We start from the raw sequence: 16,917 nt of genomic DNA, 5'->3' as shown, positions 1-16,917 counted from the left end.
CTTTTCCCTTTGGCCAACTGCAGTGGTGACCCCAGCAACGCCTAGGAGGATGTATGTTGAGATGGCAGAGGTGCCGGTAGCCTGTGTCTGAAAGAAATGAAAGAAGAGCCACTCTCACCAATCAGGAACATTCATTCTGTCCTGCCGCGTGAGTGAGGCATATAGTTCTTGAGTTTGAGCTATTATACGTTTGGGGGTCTATTTGTTTTAGCAGTTAACATTACCCGAGCTAATATACATCCAAACCTCTTTCTTCTTTAAACTCATCATGCTTGCAATTACTTGAGTAAGATCAACCTTCCTTGGTAGAGTCTATGCTACACAGGGCAGGAATCATGCCTTTCAGTCATCTTATCCCCCATGTGTCTCATCAAATGGAACGGAATAGATGCTCGGGGAGGCGCTGCATGGTGCCATCTGGGGATGTGTGGAGCAGCGTTGCTTTGCTTCCAAGGCTTGTTCTTGCCGTATTGCTCCTCTTCAGGCCATACTCCTGCCCTGGCCCTACACTGTAGTCTCATTCTGTCTTTCGAATTTAGCCTACGCCCTTAGTCTCACTGTTTACATGACAGGAGCCCAAAGTTTCGCCTTAGTGTTCAATTTCCTATGATGCCGGGAAGGGCATGGACCTGCTTCCTCCTGTTTTCCGCTGAGCCCAGCCAATTCTGGAGAACTGTCTTATATCACAACAATCACTGATTAACACTTGTAGAGCAGATAGAATGAAAATGCCAAGGTTTGAATCCTGGCTCCACCCACTTATTAGTTGTGCGAACTTTGGGAATTTATGTATGGTAATCTCTCTGTGCCTTAATGTCCTCACCTGAATAATCAGGACACTAATAGGACCTGTCTCATAGGATTACTGTGAGGACTGAGTGAACGGTGCTTGGCACATAGTACATGCTCAATACATGTGGTTCTTGCCCTTTCCAGGTCATAAAGCTGTTTCACAAATTTCAACCAATACTCCTCCTTCAACTTTAGGAGAAATCCATGATAGGTAACATGGCCACTCAACACATTCAGATTCAGATAATATTATTATTGATGAGTTCAAGTCTTCATGCCAGTATTTCACATAAACCAGATGGAGAAACTATGCCCAGAAAGGTTACATACAAGAGTTGCCAGTGAGTGTTAGAATGGGACTCAAACTCAGGACTAAATCCCCGTGCAGTTAACCTGTTGATATCCTGCTGCTCAAGACAGCAGTGCCAAAGGCATCACAGAGAAAGACCTTTATGTCCCAGGCAGAGTCCTCAAGACACACACACATGCAAACCAGCATCTCTGGACATTTCTGGGTTCACTGGCCAGGTCATCTCAAGTGGTGCTCTGTCCCTGACCAGTGTCCGGCTCATGTCGGTGTTCTGCCCATCTGCAGAATGTTTCTCTTCCACACAGGCCCCAGACCATTACTTCAAAGTGGGTTAATGCCCTTATACCTAGCATCCTGATATCACCTTCCGCTTTTCTCCATTGGTCTGCCTTCCCTAGTTAAAGCCACACATTCCGAACTTCCCTGACTTCTCTTCCTCCATGGAACCTGTTCTGGGTCCCAGCTTTTTCCATTGACCCTGATAAGTGCCAACGAAACTAAAACCCGGGTTCCTGCAATTTGTTAGGAGAAACTAAGGGGGAAATAGTGAGTCACCCTACTAAACGACCAGTTGGCATTTAGCACATGGCTCTGGGTGGGTGGCCCAGGAAAGATGGTCTTCGCAGAGAAGCCTTTCCAAGAGCCTGCCTCAGCCCGTACGGCCACAGACTGGGCTGACCCCCTTACCACTCACCCTTCAACTCATGTCCCACCTCTCCCATTGGGGTGTCAAGGGGCAGACACTTCCCTGGCTGAAGATTCAGATCCTCATCAGCCTCTCACCTGAGCACTTCCCAGACTCCTGCCAGCTCCCTGGTGCGGCCTGTCGGGCCAGCCCACCGTCTCCTTGCAAAGGCTTCTGGGGAGGGTGCCGCTCCAGCAGGAAACAGCTGCTGTGGTTAATCCATTTTCTCTGTGCATTTGCAAGATACATAATTAAGACGTCTGCTGAGGGGGGAAATAAGGCACACCATTAGATTTGTTTAGCATATTATGCCAGGTCTAGTGCCCGCGTGGGCCCCCATGCCACACAGGACATTGAGGTAAGACTCCAGAAACAGCCCCAAGGTTGCTTGATGGGATCTGTTCCATGTTAATTCTGAGTAAATATTTGCTATTCAGGTTTTTATATGCTTCACCACCAGCAGGGATTTTGAAAGGTGGGCTTCTCCACCAAACACTTTTCATTTAATTATCAGACCACTTAAACACAAGGTTCCTAAGGCTCTCCGCATTCGCCTTTGTGTTTTCCCTTGCATTTTGCTTCCTTCCTTTTTTCATCCTGACCCTGCCTTCCTTCTTGCTGCCGGTTTTGCTTCTCTCTTGCCCTCATCTGTGTCCTTGGTGTCCAGAGCAAGAAGCACAAAAAATCCTGGATTAAGGGTGAGGCTGAACTTTGAGGTCCTCCTTTGAACCCTCTGCAAGATGGGATCAGGCATGAGGCTGTGGACCCCACCTGAGGGGTTGGGGAGGAGAGGGGCTGGAAGCCTCAAAAGAGGGATGGAAAAGTCTGGAACTTGGGAGGAGACAGCAACTGAAAGAAGGTTGGGGTCCAATGTGAGAAGGGGAGGAGGAGTTTCTGAGGGTCCTCCTAGAAGCCTGTTGGTATGGAAACTTACTTTCAGGGCCTATAGGGTTTAGTGTATGAACTGGTAATGACCAGAGGAGGGATGGACACCCTCACGGCCCCCTGTGAATGGAGCTGTTCATGGCCCACCCAAGGGCCAGGTCAGGAGAGGTTGTCCCTTACGCCTGCCACAGGAGAGCAAAGGATGCTGGCAAGGCGGGAGGGAACACTGGCAAAGCTTAGCTTGGCACCATATTGAGAAGCCATGGTGAGTCTCACACTTGGACTCAGAGGTCATGTAGGCCAACCCGAGTATTAATCCCCTCTATCCATCCCTTATATTCCTGTAGCATGCAACCTCCTGTGTGCAGAGCCCATTACAGAGCAGCGCTGAGGGTTAAAATCTCCTCGTCCCACTGAGACAGGTCTTCCTGTTTTCACTGTGCTGTCCTCGTCCCAGGTCCCACCTTGGGGTATCCAGAGAGCTTGTTCGATCCCTCTACCTTGTCAATCCCTCACATATTTGAGTTCACCTGTCAAAGTACTTCTAAGTTCCTTTTCCTGGCTTCAACGATTCCTATTTTTCCCTTGTCAATATTTATCACAATTCCACTATGGAGTCTGTGTGGAAGTTGTAGTTTAATATCTCCCAGTAGACTGGTTACTTCAGGAGGACAGGAGCCACGTTCCATTCCCTGCGGTAACCCCATGCCCAGCAGAGTGTCAGCAGATAGTGGGCACCAATCAATATCTGCGGGGTGAATTGAAGATGTGGTTTGAATTCCTTTCCTTTACCATCTTCTGCCTCTGCACTCCGCGGTTTCTCTATTTACCTCTTAGAGTGTATTGTGCTGTTTTGACCAGGGAAGACCAGAGTAAGATTACCATCGCCATGCTTGACATCAGGTTGGCAAACTTTTTCTATAAAGGGCCAGATACTACATATTTTACTGGTGATGGTCTTAGTTGTAACTACTGAACTCTTGTCATTACAGCCCCAAAGCAGCCATAGACAATACTTAAACAAATGGTGTGACCATTCCAATAGCACTTTATTTACAAAAACAGACGGTGGGCCGGATTTGGCTTGCAAGGCCGAGTTCTAGGAATTCAGTTCACTGAAATTCTAAGAATTTCGGGCTGGAATTGGATTAGCTTTTAAAAATAATCGTATCAGAGAACTACTAGTGGCAGCCACCCAAGCAAGGAAGAGTTGGCAGGAAAGTGCCCTTGGGCCCCTCGTGGGGACAGCAAGCTCTGTAGAGGGCAAAGAGAAGGCGGTTAACTGCAAGACCGGTGACTCATCTGAGGCCTTGAAGCAGAGAATGAAGCAGGATGGCTGCTGAGGAGACACTCTCTGTACCCAAGGCCCTGTTGCTGCTGGACTAGGTCCTCAGTGAGCAACCCAAGAGAGGAGACTCGGTCCCAGCAATGCAGCGCTCAGGGGAGAACATTCTCGCCTAGTAGCAGCGTTACCATCCAGGAGGAGACTGATGGTGACCTGTGAAGCCACTATGACTAAAGGCAATGAATGATCACACATGGTTAAAGTTGGGGATGTAGGCACAGAATGGGGGTATGTGGGAATGTGAATTAAGCTGTGCCCATTTGTACATCTGAGATGTGCAGGTAGAATGTTCCTGTGAATTTGGAGCCGCTGAGAGTGTGTGCTCGTGTGTGCACGTACTTCTGTGACTGAACTAACTGGCTGCTTTCTTATTCATTTCTCTTCCTAGACAGGGAGCTCCTGAGGGTAAGCGCTGCCGTTCTTTTCCATCTGCATATTTCCAGCACTCAGCACAGAGTCTGAGATGGGCTCAATCACTTAGTTTAGTTTTAATTAAATGGAATTGATGGTGAGCATTTGATAGAACCGTGGTGTGTTAGCGGGGATTGTACATGCTGCCTTTGCATGTGGAGATGGTGGGTTTGGGTGTATGTCCACGCACTGGGGTCTCTGTAAGCAGATATGGAATCCTTGCAGGGCTTACACACACGCATAGGTAGAATAGAGCATTTGGGGGTGTACATTTGAGATGTGCATGCAGACAGGAAGTTGGAGTATGAATATGGGCAGAACCGGAGTCTTCTATGAGTTCATATGATGTGAACATACAGACAATAAAACATTGTGGGATGTTTACATGAAACATACATACAAATAGGGGTTAAGAGTTTGTGTGCATGGGTTGTAAGCACGTAGAATGGGGTATAGTGTATGTGTGCACATGAGGTGTGTACAAATATACCTGAAATATACATTAAAGGCCAACTTGCAGATAGGCTGGTGGGAGTGTTGGTTTATAGGCATATGCAACAGACATGAGGGTTTGGGGACATATCCAGGGGTAGGGAGTGGGGTGCACATGCAGACAGGACCTGCCTACAACCTGTGTATATGCAGGAGTGTACACTGCAGGCGTGGGTCGTTGAGGCTGAGTGTATCTGGTGTGTGCACATGCAGATGTGACTATTAGAGGTGCACGCACGTTGGAAGTGTGTAGGCAGGCTTCAGCAATTGGTTGTGTACATAAACGGGGGGGGGGTGCGTGCAGAAGCAGTTGTGAGGTACTTATAGGAGTGTTGTTTTTCACATCAGTTCTGAAGGTGCATCTACAAGGGGATATACTTGAATATGGCCTTTTGATGGGGTGTCTGAAGGCAGTGAATGCACATGTAGACTTGGGGGTGTGCCTAAAGACCTGTGTCGTTGAGTGTGTGGGTGGGTGTGTGCGTGTGAGAGAAGTGTGCATCCAGGCTTGAGAAGGCCCCTCGGGAAGGGGTGCAGAGAGGGGGCTACAGCGTAGGATATGCACTCAGCTGTGGGCTCTTTCAAGTGTAAATACTCAAGGGTACCCGTTTACGATGTGGATTTTTTGAGGCTGTTAGGGTCTGTACATGCCGATGTGGATGGCTGAGTGTGTGCATGCAGAGTGGGGTTTTGGGGGTGTGAGCAGGTGGTAGGGGGGCCTGCTGATGCAGGCAGTTGACCACATGTGCACAACTGGAGGCGTGTCCACGCAGGCATCCGTGTCCCGCATCTGGCAAGTGCTCTAAACTAGGTGCCTCTTCCTTGGGCGAAAGCTCACTCTGGGCTGCCTCTGTCCTTGAACCCGGCTTCCTGAGCAGGAACTGAGGACAAAGCATTAACTGGGCAGAGGCAGGCGAGACTTCAAGGCTAAGTCTTCTTTCAAACTGGCTGCCTTCTCTCAAACTTATTTATTTATGATTAAAAATAAATAAATAAAAATGGGACCCTTTAGCTGTTTGGGGAGGGAGGGAGGTACAGGTTGGGGAGACAAGAGACTTTGGGAAAAAAAAAAAAAAAAAAACAAGGAGAGGGAGAGGGAGGAAGAGAGCAAGGCAACGAGCAATTTAGCTGAGCCGGAGGCAGAAGAGCAGCCACGGCAATGGCAGCAGCTAACGGGCTGACAAGTTGTGTATGTTTTACATGCCCATTAACTCGCTTACTCAATAAAAAATGCATAGTTACCACCAGCCAGAAGTGCTTTGCTGATGGAGGCCTGCCCAAGCTGCCTGCCTCCAGTCCGTGGTCGCAGGGACAGCCGCTGTCAGGCAGCAGGCAAGAAGTCACCAATCTGTGAATGAGAGAAATTAGGCAGCTCCCAGAGGAAATCAGGCATCAGCACTGTAATAAAATCCAATCAGCTTTCCTCTCTCGGATTCTTTTGGACAATATTAGCTTCTCCAGGGACACTAACTTGGGCTGGGAACGTGCTGTGTTCTTAGGGGCAGGAGGGAGAAGGAAAGAGGGGAAAGGAGTGGGTGGGCTTGGCGGACAAGGTAGAGAAAGAACAGGGTCCGGGGAGACTCAGCTTTTCAGAGTTAGGGTGCCAGGCTGGGCTCCGGTCCGCAGTATCAACAGCTTCTGCCCAAGCTTGTTTCCATTCATGAATGAATGACCCACGGCAAGTTATCGAGAGAAGGCTGGGTGTACATTTCAGCGTGCGCTCTGACTCTCCTGCAGAAAGTTCGCCTCCATTTGCTCTCAGGGGTTGAGTGCGTACCTGCGGTGTGCGCCGGCTGTGCTGTGCTGGGTACCGTGCGGGGAATACTAGAAGGGTGTGAGACTCGGTGTCTGGCCTGGGCCAAGGGCCCTCTGGAAGGGACAGAAGATGAGCAGGAAAGGCTAGAAAGAACATGAGATTGGGGAGTCCGGCTCTGATTCAGGCTCTGACTTTCTAGCCATGTGGCCACGGAAGGTGATTTATCCTTTCTGGTTTTTTTTTTTTTTTTTAATGTCACAGATAAGAGATACACCCAGCTTACGTGATCAAAACCAACACTTCATCAGCATTCAGGTTAACAGTGGCATCAGGCTTCCCCTTAGAATAGCTGTAGGAAACTTAAAGGTCCACAGTAATGTCCCCCCAGAACAAAGGGCAGCCTTTCCATAGGTAAATTCAGGTCCCTTTGGTTGCCTGTGTAGCCAGCCATCAATCCTGGGCAGACGACTCAAGCTCTCCAAGCTAGGTTTTCAACTGTAAAAAGGAGATAGGGATGGTTCCTGTCTCGTGTCTTGTTGTGAGGATTAAATGAGATAATACATGTGTAAATTAGCAAAGGGCTTGACACACAGTAAGTGCCGAACAAATACGAGCTGTTATTGTCATGAGCTATTATTTGAGGATCTCTAGGGTTCTCTCCAGGGATGTTCTGATATTCTCATGGCCTAAGTCAGAAAGCTTTCAGGGCTATAGGAAGTCGGCAAGTAGGCATCCTTTGGAAAGCCAGCCCTGGTGTATGAGCGAAGCCCACTGGACTGTGGGGTTAGAAATGGTCCATATCCTGGGCTGGGCTCAGTGGAGACGAGTGAGATGCTGGATTAATGACCTGCACAGGGGCAAGGGTAGGAAAGGAGCAGCCACTTGCCTCTTAGGTGCCGGCACGGAGCTACATAGGAGAGAAGAGCTCACATGAGGGGTGGAAGCCACGCCTCTACCCTTTCACCCCAGCAAAGGCAGATTACTGGACAGGTGATATTTTGTTTTCTGTCCTCCTAGAGTGACTTCCTCTCTCTCGGGCTACCTGCCTACCTGTTACGCAGCTGAGGGCTTAGACTTCTCCCGTGGAAGCCACAGCTGCTGGGGAAAGGGGGGCTGGTCCCTACTCCCCACTCCTCACAGGGAAGATAGTGCAAATAGCCATCATCAGCATCATCAACATCATCATAAAACTATCGGTGATGCCGCCCCACACGTATTTCATGTTTATGCCAGACACTATTCTAAGTACTTTGCATATACCAAAACATTTAATCCTTATGACCACCTTTCGAGGGCAGAACTATTATTATCTCCTTTTATAATAACTGAGAACATGGAGGCACAGAGTTAAGGCAGGGGCCCTGGTCACCCAATAAATCATGAGCTAAAATCCCTCCCTCCCCGACACAGGGGGCATCTTTCTCAGGCAAAAGAACCCTTGCAGGTCTCTGGTACAAGTCCAATGGCAAACTCAAATTCAACACTTTTAGGAAAATAAAAATGTTGGAAGGTAATGCACTCAGATGTTAGCAGTGCTTGCCGTAGGTCATGGCCTCCCCTTCTACTTTTTAATATTGTTCCTATTTTTCTCAAGTTAAGTACAATATATTTGTTGGTAATGTGAAAAAATGAAACTAAGTTCTATTGAAACAGTGAAGGCACCTCTCTGTTCCCCAGAACTTCGGGCAGCTCTGGAGGGCCCTCAGGGCTGCGGGAAAGCCGGACACCACCCGGCAGGCCTCTGGGCCCTGCCGAACTGCTCCTTGTGGTCCAGAGCAGCAGGGAGGCTGCATTAAACAGCTCAGGCCGGTTTATTTGCTGAAGTCAGAGGCCAAAATCCAGGCTCCGATTCGCTGTCGCCCGAGGGAATTTGCTGGGAGGTTCGGGCGAGGGTACCGGGCAGCTTACAGAGCTGCTTCCCAAACAGGCTCGTGTATGAGCCAGAAGTACTCAGAGCTGCCCCAGAGCCAGTGCAGGGCCCCTGCTTGGCTCCGATAAACACTGCACAGCCTTGAAGGCTCAGAGACAGATTTAGAAGTAGAAGGACTAAGGCTTTTGTGGGGTAGACCCTCCTGGTCCACCCATGTATTTCCTCACACCAGGGCCCGGGCCTTGGGCCCTGCCGCTACGTGTCTGCGCATCTCCTCCACCACCTGCCGTTATTCCCTGCCACTCTCTCTGGTCCCAGGTCCACCTTCTCCGGGGCCTCGAGGCGCATGGAGGGTCCACGGAAGGAGACAAGGAAGGAGGGAGAGAAAGAGGAGTGGGGAGAGGAAGGGGAGGGTGCAAGGTCTGGGCAGGCTGGGTCTGGGGGCGTTGGGAGGACCGGGCACAGCGGCCAAACTGCAGGCTCCTCTGCTCTTTCCCGGGCCGCTCGGATCCTCCACCCAGGCCCGGCTTTTCTCTAGAGAGAAGGCAGCTGTCAGAAGCGCAGAGGGGATGCCCTTGATGACAGCGTAAGAGGCAGAGTTGCAGAAGCAGCGCTGCCCGCAACAGTCAGCGTCCCGGAGGCCATTGTCCAGACCACAGCCAGCCTGCGGAGGAGGGCCCTAGGGGCCGGCCCTGCACCCCACCCACCGAGCCAGCCTGAGCCCGCTGACCCGCCGCCCCTGCCCTCCTGGGAGGCTGCCCTCCTGCACAGCCCATCCTGCAGGGAGAGAGGAGGTAGCTCAAGGGGGGCTGAGGGGTTCGCCTTTGTCCCCCTCGAAACTTCCAGCAGATTGCTGCGAGGGGCAGGGGCTGCTTGGGTCCGGGCACTCTCTGCTTGAGTGTGTAGTGTTGATTATGCCTGGTTAAAGATCATTAAAGCCTTTGTTGGGGGAGCTGACAGACAAGGAGACTGGACTAAAATCAGAACACCCTGTCACAACTGGTGAAAAGGCGGGCTTGGTTTTATAGGGAGTTTAGTCGGAGCTGCGTGTAAACCCCCTGGGGCTGCTCTGGAGTGTACACACCCCCTCCATTAGGAAAGGCCCATGGGAATGTTCAGCTGCAGTGTTTATTACAACCAAAGCTGCGTATCGTAGATGTAGTATTAGCTGCTTTTATTCAGCTTTCTTGCGCTTGATTGCCCTGGCTCCTAGTGGCTCTGTCCTGTGTGCCCAGGCAGCCGCCTGGTCAAAGGGCACAGGCATAGGCTAGACTGGGAAGGTGCACCCGTGTGTATTTACATGTGTGCATGTGTGTGTGCACGCACATGATGGGCTGGAGATGGGGTAGCTCCAGAGCTCCCCCTTCTGGGGGACGCTGGGGAGAAGCTTCTGTTATGCCTGCCCCAGAACTATCCAGCAAGACTCATGTTTCCTTTCACCCCAGCCTGGTGGCTGAAGATTGAATCAAGAAAGTAAGGTCTGTCCTCTTTTGACAAAACATGAATTGAAACTTAGAAAACTTGCATCCCCGAGAGACTGTTTGCCTAAGAATTCTCAGAGTGATGGTTTAGACTGAGTGGCGGCCAAGAGTCAGTTCTGCCACTTATTAGCTGTGTGACCTTGGGCAAGTCAGCTAACTTCTCGGGGCCTGGTTTCTTCATATGGGTATAATGAAAATGGTGCCTGCCTTGCTGGGGTGTTCTAAGAATTACATGGACATTACAAGCAAAGTACCTGGCACGTTGTATATACTCCACGCTAGTTAGTGCTGTCATGTCTGATTTTTGCATTTGTAGCTGATTATTCCACTATATTCTAAATGGGATTCAATCTACAAATATTTAGTTTAAACAAAACTTTTCTGGAAGACTTTCCTTACAGAAAACGTGGTCTACTTACAGAAGCGGAATGGTCACAGAAGAATGTTCATCAACTCCTCCCCAACTGGAGGGCTCATGGAGCATTGGGAAGAAGCTGAGACCCAGGTAGGAGAGCTCCAGGGCCAGCTGTGTCTCTGTGCACTGGGGTGGGGACGGGACACCTGGCCCGCTGGGTCTGAGATGACGTGGAGCAGGGTCCGGGCCAGCCAGCCCAGTTCAGGTGGACACAGCTGGAGGCCAGCCCAGCAGACATTGCTCACTCAGAATGGATACCGAGTGTAAGTAACAGATGAGGCGTCACACCAGGGCAGAGATAAAAGCAGAAGCTTGGTTAGGTGAGCAGCTAAGAGGAAGCTGGTTACATGTCTGGGTCTCATGCCAGCCAAGAGTCTGAGAGCAGAAGAATCCATGACGTTTTCACTGAACTCCCGCAGTCCTTTTTATTTTTAATTTTTTTTAGGTCTCCCATATACTTAATTTTTTAAAATTGAAGTATAGTTGATGTACAATGTTGTACCCATCTCTGCTGTACAGCCAAGTGACTCAGTTATACACATAGAGATGTTCTTTTTAAGATATTCTTTTCCATTTTGGTTTATCCCAGGAGATGAGATATTGTTCCCTGTGCTACAGTAGGACCTTGTTGTTTATCCATTCTAAATGTAATAGCTTGCATCTCCCAACCCCAAATTCCCAGTTCATCCCTCTACCTCCCTCCCTCCCTCCCCCTTGGTAACCACAAATCTCTATGTCTGAGTCTGTTTCTGTTTTGTAGATAGGTTCATTTGTGTCATATTTTAGATTCCACATATAAGTGATATCATATGGTATTTGTCTTTCTCTTTCTGACTTACTTCACTTAGTGTGATAATCTCTAGTTGCATCCATGTTGCTGCAAATGGCATTATTTCATTCTTTTTTTTATGGCTGAGTAGTATTCCGTTGTATATATTTACCACATTTTCTTTATCCATTTGTCTGTCCATGGACATTTAGGTTGTTTCCATGTTTTGGCTATTGTGAATAGTGCTGCTATGAACATAGGGGTGCATGTGCCTTTTTGAATTATAGTTTTGTGCATGTAGATGCCCAGGAGTGGGATTGCTGGATCATATGGTAATTCTATTTTTAGTTTACTGAGGAAACTTCATACTGTTTTCCATAGTTCTGCAGCCCTTTTTATAAATGTCTATCACAAGACTCAGCAGCTGGCTTCCTTTTTTTTTTTTTCATAGAGCATGATGTTTAAGATTGATGTCTCTGGAGCTGGATTACTGGGTTCAAATCGCTGATGTACTGCTCAGCTCTCTGTGACCTTGAGGAAGCTACCTCTATGCCTCAGTTTCCTCCTCTTTAAAATGGGTACAGTAATAGTGCTTACTTCATAGGGTTATTGTGAGGGTTAAATGAGATGATACACACAAAGCATGTAGGGCAGTGCCAGGCGGTAATAAACCTTCAGTGTCAGCTACCATCATAGTGGTTGCCCCTCAGTCACCTCCAGTACACTGAGCTCCCCTCAAGAGTAGGGACCTACGCTCATGGTTTCTGTGCTCACAAGACTCAGCCAGGGCCTGAGCACATAATGAGCACCCAGTGGGTGTTTTTGGAACTATGAATCAGGTAGGATGGGGCATTATCACACCTAGCATGGTAGGGTGCCTTGAACCTGCCAGGAAGCAGCAAAGTCAAAGATGAAAGACAGAGCACGGTCAGATACCAGGCTGGGTATTACCAGCACAGAGCTCAGGTGAGGAGCAGAGTTGATGGCAGGGGTTTCCACATCTGATGAGAGCTCAGTAGTGGAATCAGAATCCAAGGTGCAAATCTGAAGAAAGTGTGGTAGAGGAAGGTGAGAGGGCCCTGGTCAGCCCGGACAGAAGAGGTTTGAACAGCATCTTTCTGATGGTGGTGGGGCAGCGGGCTTGGGGTGTGATGGGGTAGAATCTGAGTATGGAGTTCCCATGGGCTTGTACCTACCGAGATACCCCAAACTTGGCAAGAGACGACTGAAGTTCTCTGAGGAAGGTGAAGAAAGTTAATCAGATTGCAGACTTTGATAGGCACGACATGGAAATCCAGGCTATTGGGATATTGTAAAATAAAGAAATAAACCAGTATTTGTGAGCCTTCCCTAACAGAAAATGTTACAAATTATTTTTTGTAAAACGTTTGAATAATAGTAAAAGTTCAAAGAAGAAATTAAAACATTCCGAATCCCACCTCCAAGAGATAATAACTATTAATATTTTGGTCAACACCTGTTGGCAGATGGCCACTGCCCTCCCTGCCATCCCCAATGAACATATATTCTAAGAAAAACAAAACAAAACAAAAAACCACAAAAACTTGATGGTTGGTTAGCAAACGCAGCTTCAAAGTGGGCCCCGATCGTCTCCCCGTCCCTCTGTTCCAACCAGATTACAACCTTTAAGCCCCTTCTATCTGAAGCCAACAATGCTTTAGGCGTTTAGTTATCTAAGATACACATACAGATTTCTGCATATAACTTTGCATAAATGGGCTCAGACTTTGCATGCTGTTCTGTGATTTCTTCTCACTTCACAAAATGTCAGACATCTTTCCAAGTCAATAAATATAAAGCTGCATTATCATTTTTAATGACTGCATACTATTTTGCTGTTTTGTATGTTTCACACTCATCTGAACCATTCCCCTATTGATTGAACAAACATTGTTTTGCTTATATCTTTTCACACTTAGGTGATTGCTGTCATAGGGTAAATTCCTAGAAATAGGATTACTAAGTAAATAATCACACATATTTTATATTTTGATACAGAAAACTGTCTTCCAGATAGATTCTCACCCTTCCAGCCATGTAAATTATTGTCCATTTCTTCCTCCAGTTAACAAAGTAGATTTTGCCAGGTTTTTTTTTTTTTAAACCTATGCTAATCTGATGTGTAAAAATAACATCTCGTTCCTTTTCTTTGACTATTGTTGAGGTGAAATTGTTTTCATGTGTTTATTGGCCCTTAGTATTTCTTTGTTTGCAATTTGCCTGAATATTAAAAATCATAAGAAAAACTACAAATATAAGAAAATGCCATGTTGTAGAAGAATATCGATATAAGGAAATGTTTAGAATACATTCCAAAGTGATTAAAGTGCAGACTGTAGAGCATTTTTACAGTATAATATTTTTATTAAAAAATATAAGAAGACGCAAAGACTAAAGATGAAAATAACACATTCCAAAAAGCTTGGGAAACAGGTTTTTTAAAAAAAAATGCTTACTCTTGGTTTTCAAGTTTTCTTGCAATTGGAATGATTACTTTTATAATTGGAAAAAAATCCCAGTAAGTGTTAATAAAGCCAGAAAATATCTTTTAGGTAATCTGTCCTACCCTACTACTCCTTCTGTGCAGACGGTCATAAAATGATAGGCTCCTTGAGCTACAAGAAAACTTAAATATCATATGCTCTCTGCTTCCCCATTTTAGAAAAGAGATAACTGCAGCCCAGAGAAGTTAAATGACCCGGCCAAGGTCTGCCAGCCAGCGGAGACAGGAGAGGAGTGAGGTCACGTTCTGTGAAATGCCAGCAGAGAAGGTAAGAACGCCCCACTCCCACCCTCACTCCCTCTTCTGCGGGGGGTCCTGCCTGGTGGATAGAGAACCAGGACTGTACTTAAAGTGCAGCAGGGTGAATTTGAGTTCCACTTCATATGTGATCCCGGAATCAGTGGTAGAAAGGATTGCAGAAATCTGGAGATCTTAAGGACCAGGAGACCCAGTGTCTGTCTGTCCAAGGTGAGGAGTCAGTCCTGCCTGAGGTAAAAGGAATGACAGGTGATTTCTGAAGTCCAGAGACTTGAGGTGATGGACAGTAGGGAGAGCTCAGCTCACACCAAATGGCCCCGCCCAGCTCCTCCTTGTTCAGGCCGCCCACGCCATCCTCAGGAAGCCCTCAGGAGCCCTGGCGGGTGACCCTGCACTGCCCCCGAAGCCCCATCCCAGCTGTTCCTCCCCAGCAACCCCAAGCCCCCCCCAAGCCCCTTCCCTACCCTCCCTTGGAGACCTTGGAATCGGTGTTTTGTTTTGCAATTTGTTGCAGGGTTTTTTTTCCTTCCCTTTCTTTCTGAAGCCTGTCTGGGATTCTGCTCCACACTGAGGTTGGAAAGAACAGCATGGTTGCCTCTGGAAATCTTGTTTCCCGTGCCACATGACATCAGTGGGTTATATTGCAACTTTCCACATGGCTGCCCAGACACAGACAGTTGTGTTTATGAAAATCCTCATGATACAGGCTTGGCGCCTCCCTGGCACTCAAGGATCAAGTCTCTTTCTCGGGCTGCGGCGTGTTCTGCTCAGAGGAGCAGCTGACAAAGGGCGGTTTGGAAGGCCAGTTCCCTGCCAGGTGCTTGGTGGTGGGGCGGGGAGGGAGGCCTCAGCTCCCTCTCCATCCCAAGAGAGTAGGAGCATCTTGGCCTATGCTGCACCCACCTCCATTCCGGGGGGCCTCAGCTGCGCATAATCAGGGGTTTTTTTTGACAGTGGGGTCAGTTGGGGTTGGGTTGGGGGGGAAGTTCTGGTCTGGGGGTCAGAACCCCTGTTTTGGCTAGTTCTGTTGCTGACCTCTGGTGTGGTTTGGGGTAAGGCACTTCACCAATGTGGGTCTCAACGCTTCCTTTCAATATCCCAAAACTGGAAGAATGATTTCCACAACCCCCCTACCAATGTGGGGCTAGGGATTCAATGCCAAGAAATACAGAGACACATTTGGAAAGAAGCTCCGTGGACTTAGGGAAGCCATCTCAACTCTCCAAACTTCAGTTTTCCCTTCTATAAGATAATGGTGTAAATTAGTTGGTTCCTAAGGTCCTTCCAGTTCCAAGAAAAAAAAAAATCATGACTTTGTGACTTTCAAATCTCTAGGCACGAACACTAAAATATTAGTTAATACTCAGGGACCAAAGCCACCCAGGAATCTTAAGTATGAGTCAAAGCTTAGGAGGGTTAATTTAGGGTAAATTCAGTGAATTGTGGAGCTATATATTCCTTTGCATAACAGCCCTTTGGACCATAAGTGCTCCCTACGGTGATGTCTGGGGGTATCTAGGCCCTCCCTAACCTCCTGTTACTCCCTCTTAGAGCTCCTGGTGCTGGTGGGCCTGGGATCCAGTCTCTAAGTTTCTGCTGCTTGGCTGGGCCATGGGACATTCTCCCTGTGATGGCTGCCCTGGCAGCCCAACCAGAATGGAAGCACTAGGCAGCAAAAGCCATGCTTTGGGGTCTTTGCATCCCCCATAGTCCCATGCTCAATGATCTCCCTCCCTCCTCCCCTCCCCCTCCCTCCTCCCCTCCCCTCCCCCTCCCTCCTCCCCTCCCCTCCCTCCTCCCCTCCCCTCCCCTCCCTTCCCTCCCTCCTCCCCTCCCCTCCCCTCCCTCCCTCCCTCCTCCCCTCCCCTCCCTTCCCTCCCTCCTCCCCTCCCCCTCCCTCCTCCCTTCCCCTCCCTTTCCCTCCCTCCCTCCTTTCCTTCCTCCCTCCCTTCCTTCCTCCCTTCCTTCCTTCCCACGCCTTGAACAACACACGGAAAGACACGGTCTAGTGGAAAGTAAACATTCAGCATACTTCCTGGGTCCCTCCACTCCCACGCACCCACCCACCCCCGGGAATACTAACAAACAACAAGAGCAGCAGCTAACATTTATTAAGCTCCTACTGTGTACCAGGCTCTGCTCTGAGAGCTGTATGTGGATAATTCTCACAACGATCCCACGAGACACGCACTCTCATTATCCTGCCCTTTAGAGTGAAGGATACAAAGGCACAGGGAGGTGAGGTCACCGTCCAAGGTCACGCAGGAAGTGGTGGAATCTAGGTTCAAATCTAGGCAGGATGACTTCAGAGTTCACTTGGCCACTGCACCAAAGGGTCTTTGGACCCAAATGTTAAAGAAAAGAGAGGAGGAAGGGACCAGTTTTCCCCAGGAGGACTGGGAAGGGTCTCCTAGAGGAGAGGCTGTTATAGGAGGATTGCAGAGGATGAATAAGAGCTCCTGGAGGAGGGCGGTAACCAGGGCCCCAGCTCTAGCCAACAGCTGGGAGGGCCCAGTCGAGGAGAGGAGACGGCAGTGCCTCCACCACACCATCCTTCTTCAGTGACTCTTTCCTCAGAGAAAAGGAGGTGAGGTCACAGAGGGGCATCCAGGGACTCTTACCCTCTCACAGAGGGACTGGAGACCTTGTCCTTTTCACACCCATCAGGGCTCCCGTCCCCTACGACATACAACCTTCGGTACCAACTTCTTGGAATCCTACAAAGGGGGGAAAAAAGTCTTGGACAAGGCTGAGAAAGAGAGTGTCTAGACACAGCAGTCACTGGAAGGCCTGGGAAGAATGTGGGGGGCCCTGAGTGCGGAGGGGAGCCAGGCCAGGCTGGGTGAGTCCCCACCCTTCCAGCCTCCCGGCCAGTTTCCCTGCCTGCCAACTGCAGCGCTGCTCTGGATTCAGTGACAGTCTTC

General features: G+C 48.8%; 1 protein-coding gene across 2 annotated transcripts in view; it reads left to right on the top strand.

Annotated features, from left to right (window-relative positions):
• LOC309604809 (uncharacterized protein) overlaps positions 1–15,698 on the top strand; it is a gene marked incomplete at its 5' end in the record, with an annotated part of 103,080 nt that extends 87,382 nt beyond the window's left edge. Inside the window, one exon of one of the 2 annotated variants that reach the window (XM_082339788.1) lies at positions 13,895–15,698. In XM_082339788.1, the coding sequence (XP_082195914.1) occupies positions 13,895–13,925 (31 nt within the window). In that variant the 3' untranslated portion in view covers positions 13,926–15,698. Of the gene's footprint in view, positions 1–10,448; positions 10,904–13,894 lie in introns of those variants that run through there. The other variant, XM_082339787.1, reaches the window with a different exon arrangement.
• Positions 15,699–16,917: the final 1,219 nt, after the last annotated feature.

This window comes from Balaenoptera borealis, assembly GCF_965194805.1.
Source record: "Balaenoptera borealis genome assembly, chromosome: 11".
Classification (NCBI taxonomy): Eukaryota; Metazoa; Chordata; class Mammalia; order Artiodactyla; family Balaenopteridae; genus Balaenoptera; species Balaenoptera borealis.
The sequence above is the reverse complement of the archived record's forward strand: the minus strand, read 5'-3'. Positions and strand labels throughout refer to the sequence as shown.